Raw genomic sequence first — 25752 nt, 5'->3', positions numbered from 1 at the left:
TAAGTCAAAATCTCGGATCCCACTTTTTTCTGAAATTTGAAAAACAAGACACCTGCAGGGACCGTGGTTCCTATGCAAGCAATGTTTTATTTAGTGTATTTAGTTAGTATTTAGTGAAGGAATATATTATAGTAGGTGGTGTATGTTTTTTGTAAAACTTCTGCAGACAAAATAGAAACGATGCAATTTAATCTCATAATATCAGATGTTTATACTGAAAGCACAATGTCACATCACTACAAATAGAAGATCTAGAGAAATATTTGGGCAGGAGACATGCGAAGTGTGAATAACCTAGTTTGGGGTGGGGGGTGGGGGCGATGATGTTTGTATTTTTAAAAAATAGCTTTTTTTGGAGTACCATGATCCCCTCTTTCTCTACTTTTTTTAAATCACCAAATCTAAATCTGGCTCTGGGATTGACTTTTAATAAATCTGCAATGACAACCAACTGTCTATTCATTATACACAATAAATGAAAGCATAAAAGGTTGGGGGTGGTGATGTTTTAGATTTTTGTTTAGACATGCTTAACCATAGACACTGATACATGGAATTTAAATTTTTTTTAATTGTTTGTTTGGGAGTATTATGATCCCCTCTTTCTCTACCTTTCTTTAAATCACCAATTCTAAATCTGGGTCTGGGATTGACTTATAATAAATTTGCAATGACAACCAATTTTTTATTCATTAAACACAATGAGTGAAGGCATAACAGGTAAGGGGATGAGTGGTTTACTTTAATGGTATTATTATTATTGTTATTATTGGGTAAAAACAAAAATAGGAATCAATATCAACCCAAATCTTACTAAACACTTAGATTCAGAATTAGTGTATGTGTGTAAAAACTTTGCTTGTTTAAAACACACATGGCATACATTACATCATCAAAACTTCATATGAACTATGCACCAATAAAATTAGATGATAAAAATGGATCACAAGTTTGTTCCATGCATTTATTTCCTGTATAGATAGCTACATATATCTATTACAAAGATGACACATCTACAGGTTGAAAATAACAATATAAGAGTATAAGTGGTTGGACAAACATTTCCTTACTTGTTGCCATGGCCGTAAAAGCTCCATGAAATCAACCAATTGCCTATCAAAAATGGGCTATTAGAGTTACTAATACTAATACTGCCTCAACTTAGTATCACATCTCATTGTGGCCATGCAAACCATCACTGAAGCTTAATCCACACAATTTTATGTGACAAATTAGTGTGAATTGCCCATATATGGGCATGATGATGTCATATCACATCCATATATATAGGCATACCATACCCATATTTGGGCATATCACAGGTATTTGTCACACAAAAACAGTCTGGACAGCGCTTTTTACTTCACCTCTATAGAATGATTTGTGCATTTATTTTATACATATCTAAATAGAGTACATTTACTGTATTATAACCAATTATCTACGCTTCACCTATAGCAATAATAAATATTCTGAGAATGGAAGTATATTTTTGGATCATGGAGCCAACAACAAACATTTAAATGAAAATAATTATGAAAAGTATGACAGTAGAATCGTATTTTAAATACATTAATGGCATTCATTATTACCAGATGGAACAATAATTTCATTACTTTTACTTAGTTATGGCTCTCAAAAAAGTTCATAATTATTTCTATAAATATTTAGCAAAAAAAAAAACAAAAAAACAAAATATGCATTAAAAAAAATCTCAATTATCTAAGAGAGGTCATTCTAGACACTGCCACAAATATTAGTGGCCTCATGTACCAAGGACTGACTGTCTGTCGATATGTATATATGCAACAAGGTGAAAAATCACTTGTAAAAATCTATTTGAGCCTTTGTTGAGGTGTTCTTTTGTAAATCAGCAACAGCTTAAACTTAATTTATCGTGTTGAAATGAAGTTATTATTATTAATGAACATTAGAATCAAACCAACTGCATGGTAACATTTCAGATGTATAAATGTTGGCCTACTAGGAAACAGTAGTGAGCATGAGCAAATTCAATTTGATATGACTGTTAACATTTACGGACGGTTGATAGTAATGCATGTTCTCATGAACAGTAATCTTTATGACTGTCCACCTTACAAGAAGGGTAGTTCTTATTCAATTGTATTACTATCAACCTAGGTAACAGTTGATAACATGTATTCTCTAAAACTCTCCATGTGGCAGTTTCTGAAATGTATGACTATCAACCTACCAAATGGTTAAAAATAAGAATATTGACTGACAAGATGTATCACACCTTACCATTGTCCAGTTACAAGTAATAACTTTAATAAATTTAATTTTAAAAATTACCAATTATGAAATCCATCTAAAAACAAATAAAAAACAAATATAATTTGTTAATCTTTTTAAAATAAACTTGAGGCAGATACTATAACCAGTCTCGGTCTTAACATTAAACTGTCGCCAGTAAGGGAGAACTGGGCCCCTGTTGGAGAGAAAAAAAACAAATTTCGGTAGGGAGATTTATAAGTAAATAAGCCTTTGAAACCCCTAAATTGTTATTGTTTCCAGGGGAACCTGGATGACTTCCGAGAGATTTTGAGCAACACCCGACCAACCCCCACTTGTGTTTTAATCAAGGAAATCACCCCACCCCCCGGGACCACCACTGGGGTATAATGACATAGATACTGGTCTATAATTACAGGCCATTGCCATCAGTTAACTGGCTATGTCGTCCAAGTATAAAGTTATATTGATAACACACAGACCACATTAAAGTCTGTTCAGAGGAGGTCTAAGAGATATCAATCAACTCTATTCTTGGACGAAAGTGATGAGGATGAAGGAAATTAAAATTTCCTTTTGAATAAGTAAAACCCCTTCAAATACATTTACCACATATTTAAATAATACAACTCTTTGACACAGAGAACTGGCATAGAAATTGTATTATTCATTTTTGCAATGAGTGAGACAAGGGTTCTACGAGTTAAAGGGCAACTCAGACAGCATTATATGACGCAGTTCAACGCGATTTATTGCCTTTAGGTTGCCGTGAGAATATTAAACATGTATAATATTCAACAACGTGACTGTCACCAACGCAGACCTAATGTTTAACAGACCCAACAACAAATCGTGTCGGACAGCATTGTACAATGCAGTCTGAATTTGGTTAAATATTTAGATGTATAAGACTGTCTTATAGCAATCACCCCTGTTAAAAAAATATAATCTAAAAAGGAAATAGCGTAGCATTACTGCATTGTCCAAAGCCATCGGAATTCATGATTAGTCTACAACATAAGCTGCTTATGTCATCATTGTTCATATATTTAACTAGGCACAAAGTGGTAGAGATTGTTCAATGTTAAGGTTCTAAAGACAAAGGGTAAATTTATATTGATAGACAAAATTAAGGAACATGATATCTATTCTTTTCTACTCTCTCTACTTTTTTTAACCACAATTGTACTCGGATCCCTTGATGACTAAAATTGAGTTACTAAAATTAGCTTAGTTGAAGATATTATTAGATATGCAAAACCTTAAATAAAACATTAAATAACAATTAGCATTTTAAATTATACGGATTCTTGCGACAATACTTAAACAAATATTAACATAAGAATAACATCAACTGCCATTTCTTGATTTATACTGAATTTCAGAGTAACATATATATTCACCAATATTTTAAGGCTTCACAAAAGCACTACGGATACTAGGCTTAAATCAACAATACTTCACATAGAGGTAACAAAAATAACTAAACAGAATGTCTTTGCACTGTAGCCATGCACAATGTAAACTAATCTGTTTGCTTCTACAATTATTTTCTTGCAAAATAGCTTATATTATAACATTTCAATATTGCATCTGGTGCTTTTACATAACTCTTAACATACTCCTGCTTTTGCATCAAAAAATCAAAACAATCTCCAACCAAAAAATGAGAACACCTTTCTGAAGATTGGCTTTGGTTTTGAAAAGGGGAAATATCAGAAATTTTCTGCCAGAAATATTCCCATTTCATTGTTCCTTTTAGAAATTTAACACAATTTCTTTCTTTTTTTCAAACAATAACTGGCAATATCATGTGCAAGATCTTCATTCTCAATAATTCTAAAGAAAATAATGCTGGTAACTGTCAATTAATTGTTGTTATGGTGATGACTCTGCCTACTTGTTTTCTTGCCATATTAATCATTCTAGTTTGAAGAACTTTTTCAATACTTCCTCGATGCTCTCATCCGCTCGAGAGTTGGTTATGTATTCAAGTATATCATCTGGGTTGCGATTAATTTCACGTAATGTCATCCAATTTGTAAGAATTTCTTGAAATTCGTAAACTTTATCATATAGGTTCAAGTTACTATACAATCTTATTAGACCACGATAGTCATATTCCAAACCGCTGTAACCAGGACCAAACAGTTTTTTACCTGTGTAATAAAAAAATAAAGATAATGTTTATATAAAAATGTGCTGAATGCTAAAGCAAACAACCTGTAACACATTCTACTTAGTCAAACAACCCAAGATACTGCAAGCTTAACTGTGTGAACATAGAGCAGTGGCAGATCCAGGAATTAAAAATAGAGTGTGCCTGGTGATATAAGTCTACTTTCATAATGGAAGATCTATACCACCTCAGCCACACCATAGTTGGGCTGAGGTAAAGAAAATTTGTGATTAAGCCACCTCTAGACTTAAAATATGAATATAATTTTCCTATATCTCCATTTAAAATAAAATCTTGAACACTTTTTTTTTGGGGGGGGGGAGAGGGGGAGGCCCAGGCCAGTTGGCGCACCCCCCCCCCCCCAACCTTTGAATCCGTAACTGTTGAACCAGAAAAATAATTGGGATGTTTTTACCGAACAGAAAAGTCCAATGTTAACAGCGTAACTCAATCTTCCTTGGAATGTAACTGATTGAGCATACAGTACATGTGCAAAATTAAACTATCTTTACTTAAAGGCAAATGCGACTTAATTATTTTTATTTTAACTTATCAATATTGGATTGTCCTTTGCTGTTTTGTGTATGCTTTGATATATAGTTTTGTTCTAAACATACTGTTTTGGAAATGGAAATGCTGTACAACCTGATTATTTTTATTATTAATATAGTTATTTTTTGGTATCTTGGGTTGGTTACTATTTTAATTTCATTGACTTGTTGATGCATATTTCACAACCAGTACCATTAAATAAGCAATACAAATGTTGAAGGTTGTGGTATCTTCGTACATAGAGTAGGCTGAGCCTTAGGCTCACAGGTAATGTCCATGTATTTTTTCGCACTGAAAACTTGGATCAAAGGCTAGAGTCTAATTTTATTTTGGACTCTGATAGATGGCTGTACAAATTACCATCACATTAAAGTTAGGCAAGATAAAGGACGATGCATCATTACACATTGCATGTTAGAACTAGTGTTGCAAAATGGCTGTTGTTGGTCCCCAGAGGGCCCAGCTAGAATTTGAAATTTTGAAATACGGTATCACAAACGGGAAAAATTATCATTTTATATTTTTAGTATACTTTGAAATCATCAATATAAGTTACTACTGAAGATATACCTACCGATTTGTATAGACCTGAGGTATAGGGACTCTGCTTCTGTGTATCTCATCATGTCGTAATTGTACAATGATGCCAGATGGCCAACAGACAGTGCAACCTCGTAATCTTCTTCACCTAATAAGCGTTCCTTTATCTCTATAGCTTTGATGTGCATTAATTCTGCTTCCTACATTTTAAAAAGATGGGCAAAATATATTTATGTATGTGTAGCTTTCTCTTAGCTTTGTTAGTTTTCCTGTCATAAATCTTTTTAATTAAGTTTGTCTTTTCCATAGTTTTTTTTTATGCAATTTTGTATTTTCAATTAAAATTCTTAGGATCATTTAAGTTAGATTAAGTGTTTTCTTTGTATAATTTTAACTTTTCAGAATTTTATATATTATTTTAACAAGTTCAATAGCGTTTCTTGAAGGTTCCTTTTCGTCACTTGTTTAAATGTATTGTATTTATATTTTATGCATTTCTTTTGATGGCTAAACAATTTTTGTATTTGTACTTATGAGAGATGCACTGCTAAAATATACAATGGCTGTTGGAAACAATAATTATGACAATGATAATGATTACGATGATATAGATTGAAATTTACGATGAAAAAGGTGTCGAGATGATGATGAGCATTTGTTGATAAGGTTGTTGTTATGGTGATATTTTTGATGATAAGGATGGTGATTATAATAAAGATGTTGATGATAATGGTGTAGAAAATGATGGTGAGATGGTAGATAATAATTTATTGGATGATAAGACTGTTGATGATGTGAAGGTTGATGATGGTAATGTTAATGAGAATGTTGATAAGATTGTTAAAGATGATAAGATGGATGATGACCTGGTTGGTGATGATCAAGATGATCGTGAGATAGTTGATGATGCTGTATTTGATAATTATACTGGGTAGGCAATGGTTTAGCATTACATGTTTTTATGGAATACACAAGTCGAAATTCAGCATAAAAAAAAACGTGTTTCGCATGAAATTCACATCAATTCAATAAATAAACATTATTTTATAAAATGTAAATATAAATTAGCTTAGTATAATGTAAAATTTCATCCACTTTGATCATGGACGTTTTTGGAGGCATGGGCCTTAGCACGTGATCCCTTTCAACGGCAAGGAGAACAATTAATTGCTGTGCTAGATGTTACCACAGCTGCTCAGGATGGTGCGACTCCCGCTGCGACTACATCGGAATTAACTAAAAACTTGGATTTTTTAATGTTATATTTTTTCATCGATTTGTAAAATCACTGAATATTATGATAGTCTCACCTATGCACGGTTATAGGTCTACTCAACGACGTCCCAGTACCCAACCAACTATTTTTGTAGCATCGACCAGGGACTTCCCTGAGTTTACGTACTCCTGTCAGTTCTTGCACACACAGGCGGTACTTGGGTACAGGGCCGCACAGTCAGTCGTATTATGATTCATTTTAGAGTTGTCTGGACACGTTTACAGTACATCCAATCAGCCATAGTCAAATGGGAGGAGCAAAGGCCAAAACGGAATATCGGCGTCCAAACGATGTGCTATTCAAACGGTGTTTTCAGACGCGTTTTGGTAGAACAATAGAAAACGCATCTGAACGCCGAATTGTCGTCTGGAATAATTTGGCAATCACGCCTAATGATGATGGTAAGGATGATGAGATATTTGATGAGATTGTTGGTCACTAGTTAAATACATATATTTGTAACTCCAACTGCTCCTTGTGGAGTATTCAAAGTTTACACAAGAATATAAACATAAAGCTTAATTCTCACCTTGTACCTATGCATGGATTGGTATAATCTTCCTAAATTGCCATAGTGTTTGGCGGTTTGAACATTGAATTCTCCAAAAGCTTTCTTAGCTAGACTAAGTGAGGATAGATGAAGATCTTGGGCCTCTTGTAAAAGTTTAGCCTCCCGAACTTTGTCGTGGGAATCAATGGCAATCTCTTCTAATATAAGTGCTAAAATATCACAAAAATTGAAAACCAAAATCTGAGTTCATAATCAACTGAGGTTTATGAACATTGCAGTGACAGCACAGAGATTGCATGATGAGAGTGCAAGGTCCCCAAGGGGGATCCAAGTTCCCTGATACTGTGCCCAAGATCAGCACTGCCACTGAAACACTGTCATTAAACTCTGGAACTTTTAAGGAAAAGATTATATATATAGCACCAATAGCATATTGTTTTGCCTTTACAAGAGATTTTTAGAGGAAGAACAAAGATGGTGAAGAGGAATATAGTGGGTAAACGCATAATTGTGACATCAGGTAAATATAAATAACAAAAAGAGGCTATTCACATTCAGATAAACCAGCCAGTATTTTAACTCTCAAGCAAAGTTAAAGTCACAAAGGTCCCAGAAAGTATGATACAACTTGGCTCAAAATAGTGAAGGTTAAAATATTAATTAAAAAATTTATAGTAAACTTACTGTACTATAAATATAAATTATTTATAACCAACAAAGATGAACTGTCAAGCAGGTATTACATTGCATTTATTTTGTTTCATTTTAAGGAAATAAACAAACTACATTTGTATGATTTGGCTATACTAACCTTTGACCCTTTTAGATGATGCTAGTAATAAGTGATCTTCTGGTAGTATATGTGTTATAATCTCTATTGCCCGTTCTGCATGCATTCTGAGAAGGGAAGTACATCAATTATTAAAAATATATATTTACACAAATATATTCAATAAAAATAATATCAAAACAGTAGCAGAAGAACAAATTACATTAAATCAGAAACAATAAGTTTACCCTCCAGTTCAAGACCCTTATAGTAGGGTAATGACGTCACTAAAAATCATCTGCGCATGCGAGAACGTTAAGGTCACCTCGTCGAGTAGATTCTGGAATGCAATTTGGCCAAACCTACGTATGCAGAGAACAAAGGGCGCCAGGTAGGACAGTCACGCATGAATGATTCCGTGCTAGCGTCGTGTCATCGTGTCAAAAGCTTCCTACTATTTAGACCGGACCTAAATTGGTCTCTGTGCCTCAGCACTACTCTTGACACAGGTTATAAGACAAATATTATATATTTAGTAAGTACTTACTTGGCATCATCAAATTTCCCTGAGCTGTACTGGTGAACATAAGATGCATAGGCTAAATCCTCATGAGCAACTGCCACATGGATGTTCCTACCTCCAAATACCGACAACCTTATATCAAGTGCTTGCTGTAATCACAAACAACATATTTATTAAATATCATAAGCAATCAAACAGAACAGTTAAACTAGTGGTTAAGATGTGTGGCTTACAATCAGTGGCGGCACCAGTGGGGCAGGGGGCTTAAGCCCCCCCATCGGTCTGGTCAAGCCCCCCCATTGGCCAAAGCTTGTCAGGCAGTCGGACCAAAAAAAAAATATATATAGGCCTAGTTTTCCCATCCCAGCCATTTCCGGCCATCTAGAAGTCCCAATTTTTTTTTTAAATCTCGTTTTGGGAGGAGGGGATACCCCCTCCCATACCCACGCACCCATACCCGGCAGTCCTCAGAAACGCTGCGCGCCATAGTTACACCCATAAATACTTAGCCCCCAGTCGGACACCTTAGGCCCCCTCCCCCCATAAATTATATCCTAGAGCCGCCACTGCTTCCAATACCAAAAGGCGGGGGTTTAATTACAGTGGAATTTTTCTACCAACTACAACTCCATTCCCTAAGCCTCATAAAGAGTTTATAAAACATAACTAAGCTCTATTGGAGAACAGAGGATTTCTACTGAACACAGTATATAGGAGAAAACAAAATATCAAAATTTATGTTCAACATATATCTAAACATCTGTCAACACAAATAAGTTTTTATGTGATTTACCCATATTTGGGTGTCATATGACATCATAATGTCGCATATGTATATATGGGCATATCACAGAGCTTTAAAGGGAACGATAAAATAATACTCTTACCTGGTAGACAGTAACAGATTGACATATAGAGTCTACATTGAGAAGATAAAAGCCGTAATCTAACAAAGCATCAGAATATTTTGGGTGACGCACTCCAAAATATTCCCTAGAAACAAAAATAGAAATGTATAATATAATTTATGTCCAATATAAATTTTATAAAGCATACAAAAAAATATAATTTTTTTAAAAACAAAAAAACATAAGTTCAAACTCCACCACATGAAATTGTTTCAGTAAATACTGTATATTAATAACAAAAATTATGTATATGAACTGTCAATATCATAAATAATGATGATGATAATGACGATGATGATTATGATGATGATATTCATATTTACTTACATTGACATGTCATACGAATAAACTCTGACAGATCTCTTTGGTTAAATATGGTAAAAAGGAGATGGATGAAGCATCCATGGCATGTACATAGCTCATAGCCAATCTGAGATGCCACCTTGATAGTTGGACAGCTCGTTAATAACATAACTTACATTGCTACTAGTTGGACAGTGTGTGTTATTAAGTATTAAGTACGCTTTTAATTATTTGATAGTAAAGCCCTGTCGACTATCAAATTTTATATGACAAAAACATCAGTGGATTCAATAGGGGTCTCAGTCAGTCAGGGTAATCTAAATTTTTCAATATTGGAGAAAAAAAGAAAATTATATTCAAATGCAAGTCTGTGAGTACCATTTCCAGCCATCCAGAGGGGCCATAATTATAAATTGTCATGGTTTCTTAATTAATTTATTTATAGGGAAAAATTATTTTTAGATTTGATGTCACAGGCCAAAGTTTCAAGTATCTATAATTTATGGGTAAAATTCTGAGATGCTGTGGCTGAAGGCTCCTGTTGGCCGCACAGACGTTTGAAGTTTTTTTTGGCAATTTCATATTCTATCCTATTTTTACTACAGCACAATATTAGGACACTAAATTCATTACAATTTTTGCACCATATAATATTTGCCAAACAAAGAATTTGAACACTTCATTTCACTATTTCTTACTTACTGATCTTTTATTTCTTACTTGTGTGAAATCATCCAAAAAAATTGTAGGCGCCAATATCTACCTAACAGCAGGGAAGGAGTGATGTCCCAGAACCTCTGACAAAGGTCCAGGGGCTAAGCTGCCGGAAGCTTTAACAATTTAGTAATTTTAAAAGCTTAAAGGCCCGTAATCGATCTTACATCCTCATATTCTGTAATATTTACATTGACTTTTTTCCCTAACGAATGAGTTGAGTTCTCCTTTGAGACGGGAATATGCCTCTGCAACTGGCACCACCACTTAATTTCAATTTTTGCAAAACACTAAGTACTAAGCATGATAAGTGGTAAAGTGCCACATTCAAAATAGTTGCAAATGCCTAATAATAAGCAGGCTTACACAGGTTTGAAATTTTAAAAATAAAGCATATTTTCATGCAAAAAATGTTTTTTCAGGGTTGCTGGGCGTTTAATGTTGTTGGTGACTGGTAATAGTACTCGTCATGTCCTTCTTTCTTTGTGCAAGTGTAACTGTGTGCGAAGTATCCTTTCCAGAATTGGGCTTTTTTCCTTATCAGGGTAAAAGTAAATACATTTTTATTATATTGACCTTGTTTCTTACGCCTAACCAAATATTGTTACTTGTTTGGGACTTGTTTGGATGTCGTCCAAACAATTCCCTGGTAATAATAATCCTGTAGGAGTATTTTCAAACCAAACATGAAGTTACAGGAATAATTGTGACAAAAACACAGTATTTTTTGTTATCAGCCATACAAACTTTGTTCAACTTAGGCTACATTCAGACTTGAGTTAAGCCCAGCTCAACGTTAAGCTCGGCTTAACTTTGCCGGGCGTTCAGACTAGCGGGATTAGCCAGGCGCGAGAATTTGCATAATAATGAACCGTAACCAGTGAACGTGTTTCAAAACACTGCTCGTGAAACGTACGCTAGCTCACAGCGTATGTAATTGAATGCTGATTGTTCATTTTGTTACCCGAAGTCAATGCAAGACCCCCGCAACGATTAAAGCATGGCTTAGAAAAGTTAAACCTGGTGGCACGCCAGGCCTAGTTACTATAGGAACACAGCCCAGCTTGAGATAAGCCACTTAGTTCAGACTGGCAGGTGGATAAACCCGTTGAGTTGAGCCAGGTTTATCCACCTAGTCTGAACTAGGCCTTTATAGTTTGGCAGACAATCAGTATTTTCTTTTTGATTTCACCTATCCTAAATTCACTAAATACCAGGGCTAAAGCCTAAAAACAATACACCTGTAAAATCTCAGGTATAGTGATAATAAAAAGCAATTCTCTGATAAATTTTTAAAATTTTAATTTGCTACAGTATGTCATATGGCCCCATTTCCACCCCCACCCCCTCTCCCGTGTTCTAAATGGAATCGTGTGGGGAAATCTGGACCATCTGTGTAGTGTGTGACCTGTTCAATAATAAGAGATGGCTAGTTAAACTACTATCATGGAATCTCGCCAGCCTGAACAACTAACGGCCAGAGAGAGTGCCATACATTATGCCGATTGCCACAATACCTTGCTAGTTGAACAGCATGAGTTATTAGGATTTCAGCTTTCTTAAAACGTCTTTTAGCTACACAGGCTTTGGATGACTGTCGTAATATATCTATGGAGCTCTTGACTGGCATGCCAGAGTGCAGACTTTTCAAGGCCTCTAGACAATGTTTATGGGCCTATAAATAGAAAATAGTAGTAATTAGTAAGGTGTAATTAGTGATACAATTGAGAGTACATTACTCATCTGCATAAAATTTGATCATCTACAAGAAAAAAAGATAACATTCAAGTCTACTGTATGGTAGGAAACCAATAAATTTCATCTGACAGTATTAGGTTTTATTATGCACACCTATATATATTCTATTAATTTGATTGGTTTAAAACAGGTCAGATGAGATCGATTTAAAATAAATATTCCATGGTTATTTGAGTACTAGTCAACGATCTTCGAACAGTACTTTTTCGTCTCTAAGACGACAACAATCTTAAATGCAATGCGAGCAGCCCGTAGTAGCCCTCACTCCGCCGATAAAATGGCAGGTCCATTTGGTATTGGGCCATTTGTACTTTTGAGCAAAGAAGGTTTGGAGGAATTACTGAATGAAAGTGATGCCGAATCAACAAAAAAGGCAATAAAATATGCAGTTGACCATAAGGAGTATTTCGCCTGCTTCCGCGGTGAGGATTTGAGTCACAATTATTAACCTATCGTGAACTTGATCGATTCCTAGGCCTAGGCCGGTTTTATGTTTTATGCTGGCCTTTTAAAAGAGAGATGGATTCTTGTATTCGAAGAAGAGCATGCAGGCGATCCGGAGAAATACAGCTAGGTGTTGTATAAAACAAATAATGAATGTTTCTCATTCGTAAAATGGGGTAGAATATTTCTTAAGTGAAAGATTAAATGTTCTATTCAACTTCAACTCTTTCGCCTCATGAAATATTCTACCTCAGAACAGTCATCAACATTTATTATTTGTGTACTACATCATACTAATTAGGTAACAATAACAACATATCATTGGTCAATTCCAGCCAATAAGTGTTGCGGTAGTTTCTTCCACTTTCCTGTGCGTGTCAAATTTATATGCACGCTGAGAAAAAAGTACTATCCAAAATCAACTACAGCACCCCTGCCTACATGAACCATATGCAAACTGTGTAATTTTACCCTCACAGTTCAAAATGGCTATGCAGATGGATGGTTTGCTGTTTAACATTATGAGGTATAGAAAAACAAACACATGGTTTTATTCCAGTAAAAGCAGTGAATTCTACTTCCCTTGCTGTTGGATGATTGCGACTACCTTTCTCATCATCGTGTCAGTAGCTTTCAATCAACCAACACCTCAGGACACCTCAAACAATGTTGTACAGTATTTGTAAATATTATTCATTTATTTAATAATAATAATAATATAACAATAATAGTACTTGCAATACCAGTTAAAATCCAAAAATATTTCTACAGTATAATTAGTATCCTAATGCTCTGTCCAGACTATCAAATTTATAGTGATGTGCCCATATATGGACATGATGATGTCCAATTACACCCAAATATGGGCATTGTCACATAAAATTTGATAGTAAGGACAGCGCTTTAAAGCATATATAGAATGAAAAGTACATACCTCATCATATTGACTCCTAGCATAAAGTAGTGCACACATTTCACCATGAACCGCTGCTAAGTTCACCACTGAATTGCGTGCCATCAGCTTGTCGGCCGTTCGCAAAGCCCGTCTATACGTTTCCTCTGATGATTGATATTTACAGTTAGCATTGCGAACGTATACAAGCCTGCAAACAACAACATATTGATAACTGGACATAATTATAAATGAATTTTGATGAGTGCTATGGTGATAGGTAATGATGATTCCTTATAAGAAACAGAACAGGATCGAAGGAAACTAATTTGAGATTAACTTCCAAAGAATTATATAGTGAGGTTAGAAAAGATAAAGAGTTTATCTAGAATACTGAAAATATGTTAAGTGAAGGTTATCCAGAAGAATGTGGAATTATCATATCATGGAGAAAATGTAAGATAAGTCTGTTAATGTGATGATAAGGATTATAAAGAAAATGATTTTAAAAATTAAATGAGAAGATTACAATATAATGTAGACCAAAACAGGAGGGTCTGGCAAGAATAATAATTTATAAGTGTAGATGGGTTTCAGAAAATTATATCAATAAAATTAATTAAGCTTGGAGAAAGAGTATTTCAATCATATTTTCCATTCACAAAATGTATTTGATTGCTTTGATGTATTAATTTATAATAATGTTTGTACAGCTCGATTTGACATTTTGAGAGCCATATCGTGTTTAACTTTGTTATCCATAATTGTTGAATAATTAAAACACAATTAAAAGTCAATCAATCTATCATCAAACAATATATACACAGATAAATAAACAATTTAATTAACAGGCATAAGGTGTTTATCTGATGTAGAGCCGGCCATTACCTGATGCAACACTCCAGAGCTTTACGTAAATATTTTATCTCTTCTGTTTGCGAGCACAACGTCAGACATGCCTCTGTGGCCTTCTCAGCCTGGGGGTACCAACCGGCCTCTGTCAAGAACCCACCTGTCAATCACAATCAATCAATCATTACAAGATAATTTCCTAATGACGGGAACGAGGTTATTAATATTGATAGTAATTGTTATTGTCGTGATGGAATAGACAATAACTGGATTTGCGTCAGGAGAAACATGTATAGGTGTAATTTTTGCCCTACCTGACGTGGAAATGTACCGAATACTCAGTACATTTGAAAACAACTGCGAAAAAATCGCAAGTTGTTCTCGGGTGGGACTCGAACCCACAATCTCCAGATCACTAGCCTGGCATTATACCTCTAGACCACCAAGCTTGCGCCTGATGGCCAGGGTTGAATTTGAGTCCAAGTTATTAATATTGCTACCACATATTACAGCAATTTTGTTGGGTCATAACCAAACTGCAATATATTGCTGGTAGGTGTTATAAAGTACATTATCTATAATAAATTGATATTAAAAATGTGCTTTAGATGTAGACTTGCTTACTGTATCTGATACCAACAGTGAATCTATAAAGGTACTCACAGCATCATAGCCAACAACAGGACAAACAGCTTAGACAATTTTAACACATATATAAAGAATTAAATGTGTTTGCAAGGAGCCCAAACCAATGTTTTTCCGCAAGTCACAGGAGTCTCTAGAAAATCTTTATGGCTTTCTAGTCCCACGAGCAAGCAAAAACCTCGCGGAAAATAACCCATCTGCCGTAAATTCATAATATCTGCATGTTTACTACAGTATTAACAATTGTCTCCCGGAAGTCAGTGCTGATGCATATCACCACAAAAAATAAAAAAGGGTGTGTTGACAAAGTTAAAGTGTGTTAATTAAAGTGGCTTCTTTTAATTAGGACCCCTGGTTTTACCAAAATCACAATGGTCTGTGAAGGTATAATGCTTCGGAATGTCGCTTTGTTTTGAGTACAACAAGCACGCTGAGTTGTCAATAAAGATTATATTTCAATACTGACACAAAGCTACCTAATGAAGTACAGTAGTTGTTTATATCTTGTTTACTAATTGCCAATAATCATAACAACCAATTATGTTGTTACAGATGAAAACAGATCATGTTATGAAATCAATTATATTTGTTTATTAATTGCTATGGGAATTATGATCAAGAAGGTCAAAAGGTTTTCTCAACATCATTATGGAAAGCATTTTAAATCCACTTTAATTAACACTCGCACAAATAATGTATGGCGTTACTGTATGTCTCTCTGTTATGTGCATATTGATCAGTCGATCTTCTGTCTCAATCAATTGACTTGTTTAACCAACTGATCCTCAATTTATCTATCTACTAGAATCCATTAAAAATCCATCCATCCATCTATCCATCGATCTGTCATTCTGTCTGTCTGTTCAGTGTTAGTAACCGACTGTTAGCTAAATAATATGAATGCATGAAAATCTTCGAATGTACACACATACATTATTGGCAAGGTCACATAAACCTGATATAACCTATTGTGTTGGTGCTTACACTCTCTAGAGATAAGGCACTTTCATCCTAGCATTTTTCTAGTTCTATTTAACGTTTATCTCCAGAGAAACTAAGTCTTGTGAATGTGCCAGCTGTAGATAATACTTCAGATACAGTAGATAGAAACATTGGTACAGTGTAATAAAATTTTCACACAGACAGTTCATACAGACATAAAATTAGATATCACTAGACAGACATATTAAAAGCAAAATCTGTTATTCTTTTTTTTTTGTTTGTTTCACAAATATTTCTTTCATATTCAACTGCAAACTACACTTGCCACTTAGGATGAAACAACGATGCATAAGCTAGGTTCAAGTCTTTTATCGGGCTACAAATAGGAGTTTTTAGTTGTGAGAAATAATCCTGGTGTTTCATAATAATATTAATAATAGTTGGATTTATATAGCTCTTTACACCAAAATCTCAAAGCGCTCATACAGTACTCTCTTCTCTACTAAGTGTCTCTTGTGTCTGAACTACCCGGTTACTCGCTACTAGCTACTCTAATCTGTCCACAACAGGGGTTGTATGGACCAGTACACCGGGGTAACCCCCTACTCATCTCGAAAGATGTACTGGATTCTTTATAGTGCACGAGCCAATTGTTTACACTGGAACTACAGTTTATAGTCCTTAGCCGAGAAGACTTGTTCTACCTCCAGAACCATTGGCTAGTGTGCCATTCGAACAAGCACTAATATTATGACTGTATATTGCGGCACCCCTGTCAACTCAGCCATCTGACTGACAGATAAATTTCCAAACAAGTACTGTACGTATGTATAGAAGACAGACTGATAGATAGAATGTAGATATTAAGTGTCATTATCCTCCTCTTCAAAATCTCATATCCATTAACTACATCTAATTAGGGATTCCTCAAAATATAATAAACACTGCTGGTTACATCAATAATCAAATGTGATTATAATATTAATCCCTTTTTCATGATGTAGATTTCAAAATTTGTTCCATTTATTTTTAAAAAGAATATAATAATATTGTTGGTCAATGACAACTATTTATTTTTTCATTTCTAATGTAAAACATGTAAAAATTACAACATACACTTGGAACATAAGAAGATGCCCTACTGTATGATGTAACAAATTTTAAAGATTGCTATAGTTTTGGCAATAACAAAATTAGTAAATTTGTGATTGGTAAAGGTCTGTCGTCAAAAAATAGCCAGCCTACAAATCTATCTCTCTAATTTCATTTATTTAATTTTTAAAAATTTTATTTCGTCAGGCACATGGCCATGGATTACAAATAGCGACTCAATCACTGTCCTATTTGATAGGTGACAAACATAAACACATGATGCTCTAAATGGTCTCATAATGAGGTTTATGGACAGGAGTTGTTTTCTTTTGAGAACAAACCTGGAATCTGACAGGATTTGAACCCAAGACCCAGGATTGGAAATCGAGCACCTTAACCACCAAGCTATTCAACTCCACTCAAGTGAGCAATTATGAGATGTCGTCGTCTGCTGCTTACCAGTGACAGACTGAGCAGATCATTGTAAACTATGGCCGTATTCGACTGCTCATTCTTTGTTAAACCGCGCCCACCTGCGCAGTGGTAAAATCCTACTTAACGAAGACAACCAGTCGAATAGAAAACTGGTAAATACTTGACAAAACAAAATGGCTGCATAGTTACCGCAATACACGCTGCGTAATCAAGGTTTCTTTGGCTTGTGGTAGTAAAAAGGTTTCCATCCAGTTTTTAAATTCTGTTAGCCTACAATTATTTTTTGACTTCATGTGGGTAAATATTATAATTTTTATTTTCTGAAATTTAATCTAAATTATATTAACGCAAATTTTGTTGCTAAACTGACCAACTGGCCATGTTTATTTTGGTCACGTGGATAACTTAACGCTGATTAACGCACTCTGGTTTACGTTAATTTTCGTTGTCAACAAAGTATACTTTACGAACCAGTCAAATGAAAATAATACTCAACGAAATGAAAAAGTCAAATAAGCACTATGATCCACTGGACGTATTGTTTTGCGGTTGCAATTATATTGCGGAAGCTGATTGTGGACAGGCAAAGTGTGTGATTCCAGCTTAATATATGAAAATAAACATTTATAGTACAAGTACTGTATAGAGTTGATGAAGACATAGGAAACAAATAATTTAATGTTTCATAAGAACGTACCTAAAGAGAAACCAAGCTGGATTGCTTTGTCTAGTTGTGTTCGCTGGGAGCAGAGGATCTGAGCACAGTGAGACTTGAATGACTCGGCAAGGACTGTTGCTACTTTAACGCCATGGTCCATCAGCGCCTGGAAACAGTGGTGCAGTAAATGCCTGAAATGCAAGGCATACATTCGACAGGAACTTTACATTACACAATAAATAATGATAATAATTATAGAAATAATAACAACAATAATAATATGAATAATAAATAATATGAATAATATATATTAATAATATGAAAAATAAATATTAATAATAACAAATTCCACAAGCACTGATTGGCTGAGGTCAGTCAATACCTGTCTCTTATACACATCTAGATGTGTATAAGAGACAGTATATATACAGTATATATATCAAAGATAAACAACAATAATAAATAATAATAATATTAATAATAATAAAATTAATAATTTAATAATAATAATAATAATAATAATAATAAATAACAATACCAACCAATGAATAAAAATAATTAAATGATAATACCAATTAATAACATAAATAATATTAATAGTAATAATAGAATAAAAATAATAATAAATAAACTACAATATAGTAGCATCAACAAAACAATAACAACTAATTTATATAAATGGATCATTGCACAAAAGTTAAATTAATTCCTGAGGGCCTGTTGTCAATGTTTGAGCCGATCTTAACTAAAGCCCTATCCAGACTATAAATGTACAGCAGGGGTGGGCATAAAATTCGGCCAGAGGACCAAAGTGAATTTTTGATTTAAAACCGAGGGCCACACCCAAACTTTCATGTTTCCAGTGTGCTTCCAAAAACCACCAATCACTGCTTTTACACCACTTTATTTTCAGTTTTAATGTTATTTTTTATATATGATCGGTGTCGGGCCGTAAAAAACAAGGTGTTTTCTAGTCAATGTTTCTTGGTGGGCCACACACATAGGGTTTTTAATTCATCTTTACTGGCCGCAAAAACATCACTGTTGGGTCGCACTTTGCCCACCAGTAATGTACAGTATTTGACAAAAACATGTGACAAGCCCTAATGATGACATCACATCATGACTATATATGGGCATATAACAGTTTTTTGTCAATGTAAAATTTGATAGTCTTACAGGGCTTAAGTGAAATATAATCTCATTTAGAGCATGGTATACAAACCTACAACAAAATAAATATTAGTGTTATAAATAAATTTTGTTTAAACCAAACATAATTTAATGTTGAATAAATATTTTGATTATTATAATGATGTTGATAAAAAACACACTCTTTAAACAATTCAGATGTTTATCATTGTCGCTGGTTAACAACTAATCTTCATCTATATTTGGTCAGTTAAAATCTTTTTAAAAGATATATTGTTTGTTTATTGTTTATATATTAATGCTTGTGGTACTGTACGCCACACAGAGAATTCTGAAAAGAAATGTTGTTGTTGGTTGAGAATATCTCAAAGTTTCGATTGAGTTGCTTCAATCGTCTTCAGGAGAATAGTATCTGTTTATTGTTCGTGGAACTGTACCTAAAATTTCCCCTTTTCTGTTTTCATATTTTGAATAATGTATTTCATGACTTGCACATTCATTAGGCTTGTTACTGTAACCACAAAATATAGAATAACATTTTAATACATTCGGGTCAAATGTCAATCCTGCAATCACCAATGATCAAATAGTACATGATGATGTCATGATGGTTACAGAAAAAGTGAACATTTCTCTATTCACAGATCAATAATTCTCTCAAATTACTTCTATGTTGTCTAGCCTCTAAACATTTCTAGGGAACACTAGTCCAGGCTTGACTAATATCGTTCATCGGAACTGTAAATATTCCTAGTGTAATTTATATGTTGTTCTTTTCCTTGTGTTTCTTAGAACTTGAAAATATAATAATATACTTTTTTTATCATTGAAGGCAACCACTTATATAGACGAATTACAGCCCGATACCAATCGTCAGTGAAAAGTAACTAAAAACTGAATATTAACCTGTATAAAATCAGTGCATGAATGTTTTTCGAGAAAATTAAATGTCAAAGCTTAGGCGTGGCCCTTTTACTTCGGTTGTATCACTTAATTTTACACCCACCCCCGAGTACCAAATTTATATGTACTGTTCTCAACCGGACTGCGAAAGCTGTGATTACAATGCAAGTTTGCAAACTTAAGCTGCCATTGGAAAACGTCCTTCCCGTTATTTCAAGACCAGAAATATTTATTCCTATTCAGACACCTAATCGCAATTCCAGTTGTGTGTAAAAGCTCACCAATAGTAATTAATTAATAATCAATATCGTAATAGAGGAATTCGGCGATGTTTGTTTACAGCCAATCACGTGACTTAACTTGGGCATACATGAAAAACATTACAGTGCGATAGTATTGGAAAAGATAATGTTCTGGTTACGAAAAAACTGACCACTGTTAAGGTGAGAAATAAATGGCTAGGAAAGGCAATACGATTATTCAAAATAGTGTGTCTTTACTTATCCTATTGTTCTCCAAGGATTGTATGCTTTGAAATTTAAGTGATTCTTCATAAACCTTGGCTAGCCTTAACATCGCAGGATGATTTGCGGGTCGAAGACCACCATGCATAACTAACCATACCGTAAATGTGCAGGGGCGTAGGCCTAACATTTGTCGAAAAATCTCAATGTTTGCTGCAAGTATCCTTTACAACATTAGCAAACCACTAACGCAAAATTCTCAAGTTTAATTTAAAATCAATTTGGTATAGTTTACTGGAAATTATAATGATCTTTATAGCAATAAACAAGGGATAGCCGCAGTAGCAATCTCCACGTACTGTAAAACACCGTTGTCCCAGTCAATTGTTTATATTTACTAACACTCAAGTTAGGTCATGTGATCACCAAATCCCTCTATTGTACACAATGCGATTGGGTGCTACAGTCTCCCAATAACCACAGAATCCGATCGCAACAAATTCCACAAGCACTGATTGGCTGAGGTCAGTCAATACAGGTCTAGCCACCGGAGGCCTACAGGTTGTACCGTTTGACTGCACGTTCTAATATAAAGTTTTTTGTGTTTGATTTAATCTGAATGCGCTCCTTGATTACGAATAAGAGTAATCAGTTTTGGATTACTACCGATTACATCGCAACTGACTGCAACAGAGCACAGTACAGTCTGAATACTGTAGGTTATTAGGAGTATTACTGTGCTTTGCTATAGGTTAAAAATGCAATGTACATGGTTCCAAAAAGACAATGTTATTGGTAGACTCAAAAAGGATCGCACACCAGCATTTTTGATTTCCAAAGCAACACCACAACTTATAGAAAAGATTGAAACTATGATGGCTTCTGGGTACTACTTTTCACTTACCTCTACACCTAACAACAAAGAAGGCTTTTGACTGAAAGCATGCCACTTCACTTACCTTTTATCACTCACAGTCAGAACCTTTGCAAAGATATCTAATTCACAAAATTCCATTCCTAGCTGACATAGTCGACCCTGGGTGTACAGCTGAAATATAACAAATTAAAAATTACATAAATATTTTTTTTCAGAAATACAGTAAGATACATTATTGCTCAATTCAAAATAAAGGTAGTGAACTGTTTTGCATATGCCATAAAATGTCAAAGTTCAAAGTGACACAATCATTTTTACACCCCCTATCCAACATTCCAAAATTTAAGGGAAAACTTCATTCATATTATGTACCCGGAAGTTACAAATTACAGTAAAAAATTTATGGACCAGGGATTAAACCTGTATGCCTTACTATGTTGAATATTTTATTTATACAATGAACATCATTATCCATGAGCCATGCAGGTGAAAAAATATCTGCAATGTACTAATGACCTAAAGTATTCATTACAGCATTGCAACTGTTATACAGAGAATACATTATCAACTCCCTGAGGGGTCACAGGAAGTTCAATCTCATCTCACATCCTTTAATATCATTAAACTTTAAGGAGCAAGACATTTTTGGGATTAATGAGACTAAAGGATGATTTAACATTATATTTTACAAGGAAAAACATGTCGGAGACCAGAAGATCCAGATAGTAGTCAAATTTAGTTGAAAAGAGTAGCTGTAGAATATTGTAGAGAAAATTATGAAAAAAAATTAGTATAAAACAGTGTTTTAGAAAAGAAATGGGTAGAAAATAGAATGTAGTATGGAATATGCCATTTGGTTAGTCTGAACTCTGCATGCCCGTAACAAGGTCAGTCGACATAAACCTGTGTAGTGTGTGTCTGGTGTATGTTTGTTTCTGTCGATTGACGTTGATATGGGCATGCTCAGTTAAAACTACGAAATGGCTTATTGGGATCAGATTAAAGTTTGTCCTTCAATTCAAGACCACGTTTGGGACCTGAAAATTTGGGGTGGTCTCTCAGTTCAGTCTCCACATAGAGGGTTAGCTTGGCCCCTTTCACACACAGCTGCAATACAGTATTAATACCGTTTTTCGCAAACGCCGGCATACTATGTAAAAGGGTAAATACGCCTAAACACCGGCTTAGGTTAGACCTCCTCAGGACCTAGTCAAAATACCGCATTAATACCGTAGCGGTTCATTGCTGTCTTACGCACTGAAGCATAACAAATCAGAGGTCAAAGTGCGAAACATTTTTGTTGGAACGCGTGAAGAGTTGTTTCTGTCTGAAAGGGGCTTATGGTTATTTGAAAAGTTGTCTTGAATTAGAGAGAGGGTCTCAGAATCAGAGGGTGCATTGTAACTTCACTCAATTAAAAATTTATTAACATGGCACTACTCAAAAGATTTTAAAAAATAGTGCATTTATGTTGATCAGTGACTTAATTTAGGTCTAGAAATTCACTTTGCATTTTAAAAATAAGGGCCAATTTCCGCACACCGATTTACTGCACAAATTTGAACTAGTTACCCCACACAAATAACATATTTTAGAGTGTGGAATGTATAGTTATGCAACATAATATTACATAACGTTAATTTTACGTGCATTAATATTTACCAGTTATGTAATTAAAACTTCATGCTTGTTAAAAAGTATCTCATACAGTTGGCTTAGGATAAGCCTATAATAATGTACTGTATTTCAGTTTAGTTTCAGTTTATTTATTAGACCAACAAGGTTGGCAGGCAGCTTAAGCAAACAAATCACTATAACTTTTTCAAGTCAGCTGCCCCCTATGTATTTTCTCTTGCTTTATGAAGTAAATGATACTGTATGAATGAGATAATATTAATGCAATATTTGTACTTTGCATTCTGACATCTTTTGTAGTGTTTTGTTATGATGATGTGATGTGATTTTGACTATAAGAAGTTACGATTATTGCATGTGGAAGCAGCAGCACACAGACAGGCTTTACAATTTAAGTGGCTAGATAGGAGGGGCTATTGTAGAAGGCAGACCAAGGCTAGCTTTAATTAACTCCTAGCTCTACCTACTACTTCTATCATCAGTATTCATTCCTCGTTTAGTTAGATGGCTTCCTGCATGCAGAGCACAGATCCTTAATTCAGTACAAAATCATAGTCTATAACGTGTTTAAATACAATATTTGAAGTACTATTTCGTAAAATGCATATTATTTGAATGTAAATGAAGCCGAAATATACAAAAATATTGAAACAGATGTAATATTTTGGCCGGACATAATGAACTTGACAGGCTAGAAGGTTAGCCCAGGCTGAAGCGCTGCAGTGCAGCAGTGGAAGATGACCTGTGCGGAGGCTGGTTACGCCTCTGCAATTCAAACATAATTTTGCTGCATTATGCTTACCTTATAATAAACATCAAATTGTATATTTTCTGTCAGACATCTTAATTCTTTCCTATGTTTTGAATAACTGACTACTACAGCCGTAATTGCCGAATTGTAAAGAGTTTCTGGGACCCATTCTAAGACACTAGCAGCACAAGGCTGGGCCATTTTCACCTATTTGTTTTGATCGCTCTACGTCGGCAAAACACGGCAAACTTCGGACGAACAAAAGAATAGACAACGCCACCAACGTATGCCTGTAATAGGCTTATTCGACTGGTTCATTTCGTTGACTACGATTCTCAGTTGAGTATATTTTCATTCGACTGGTCGTAATAGACTTCGTTGACAACGAAAATTAACGTAAACTAGAGTCCCTTGCTAGAGTGCGTTAATCAGCGTTAAGTTATCCACGTGACCAAAACAAATATGGCCGATTGGTCAGTTTATAAACAACATTTGAGTTAATATAATTTAGATTAAATATCAGAAAATAACAATTATAACATATACCCACATGATGAAGTAAAAAAATAATTGTAGGCTAACATAATTCAAGCGGGAGCGTGTGTCTCTGCCTATTTTTTTAGAAAATTTTGTTTGGAAAATGATTAATGATTTAATGGTTAAACATCATGAGAGTAAGTGGGGGTGTTGATATTTTACTGTCATGTATAAATTGCCTATTCATTGTATACACTACAGTACACCTTGGTATTTACTCTGTAATAGATACATTACAGTGATCGTGATATCCTTATACAACTGTTCCTGTTACTAAGATATCCTCCTACACATGACCTCCACCGGAAATTAGAAAGGTCAACTGTTGCGCGACAACATAGTGTCTACTGCTCCATGAGGGGCAGTAGTAGACACAAACATTTATTATACGAAAAGCCCATACTGCCACAAGCCGAAGCAATCTTGATTAGCGTGTATCGCGGTAACTATGCAGCCATTTTGTCTTGTCGGGTATTAGTTTTCTAATTCGACTGATCGTCTTCGTTAAAAGTAGGATTTTACCACTCTGCGCCGGTGGGCGTGGTTTAACGAAGAACGACCAGTCGAATACGGCCAATATCTTCATTGCTAAAAAAAGAGATGGGTAATATCAAGGAATACTATATTCTTTGGTAATATCTATTTTTATATATTACACCGTATGTATTAATCTCATCTCATTGTCATTTCAGTAAGAAACTGTTACATAACCGATAGGCATTTTTATTTTCAATGCCATCTGAACTAAAACTATTGCCCATTTCCAATAAAATAAGGCTAAATTGCGAATAAGAAATGTGCCGACTTAGATCTTAATGTCCAATTGGTTCAACCCAAAATAAACACTGGAAACAGTCTATACTATATAATATGAGCTACAAAAGCAGTCGACCGCACAGGGCTCTTCGTTAGGAAGAAGATTTTCACCTGAATTAAAACACTAGGACTTTTCACTCTACCATCCCTGGTCCCATAATGCGATTTAGATTTTTTTAAAGTTTCTTGTATATATTATAGTTGAATACCAAAAATGAGCAGTACCGGTATTGTTAAACCAAAGTAAAGAGGGGCCTTCTTTTCAAAATAAATGCTGTACATTTTGGGAATTAATGGTAATGGTAATGGTGGGATATATGTAGTGCGCCTTCCACAATAAAATCGTCTCAAGGCGAAGAAGACCGGGT

At 34.6% G+C, this 25752-nt stretch overlaps 1 protein-coding gene across 1 annotated transcript; it reads right to left on the bottom strand.

Annotated features, from left to right (window-relative positions):
* Positions 1-3188: 3188 nt before the first annotated feature.
* LOC117120675 (amyloid protein-binding protein 2-like) lies at positions 3189-24278 on the bottom strand. The gene is made up of 12 exons (XM_033265702.1): positions 24083-24278; positions 21728-21816; positions 18289-18440; positions 14514-14637; positions 13668-13836; positions 12049-12206; positions 9494-9599; positions 8631-8755; positions 8126-8211; positions 7333-7523; positions 5562-5727; positions 3189-4415 (listed from the first exon to the last, which is right to left on the bottom strand). The coding sequence occupies exons 1-12, from the start codon at positions 24230-24232 to the stop codon at positions 4177-4179; spliced, it is 1755 nt and encodes a 584-aa protein (XP_033121593.1). The 5' UTR covers positions 24233-24278; the 3' UTR covers positions 3189-4176.
* Between the last annotated feature and the right edge of the window lie 1474 nt (positions 24279-25752).

This window comes from Anneissia japonica, unplaced genomic scaffold, assembly GCF_011630105.1.
Source record: "Anneissia japonica isolate Jap-2015-1 unplaced genomic scaffold, ASM1163010v1 scaffold288009_len375886_cov190, whole genome shotgun sequence".
Classification (NCBI taxonomy): domain Eukaryota; kingdom Metazoa; phylum Echinodermata; class Crinoidea; order Comatulida; family Comatulidae; genus Anneissia; species Anneissia japonica.
Note: the sequence above shows the minus strand (reverse complement) of the source record. Positions and strands in the feature narration are given on the sequence as shown.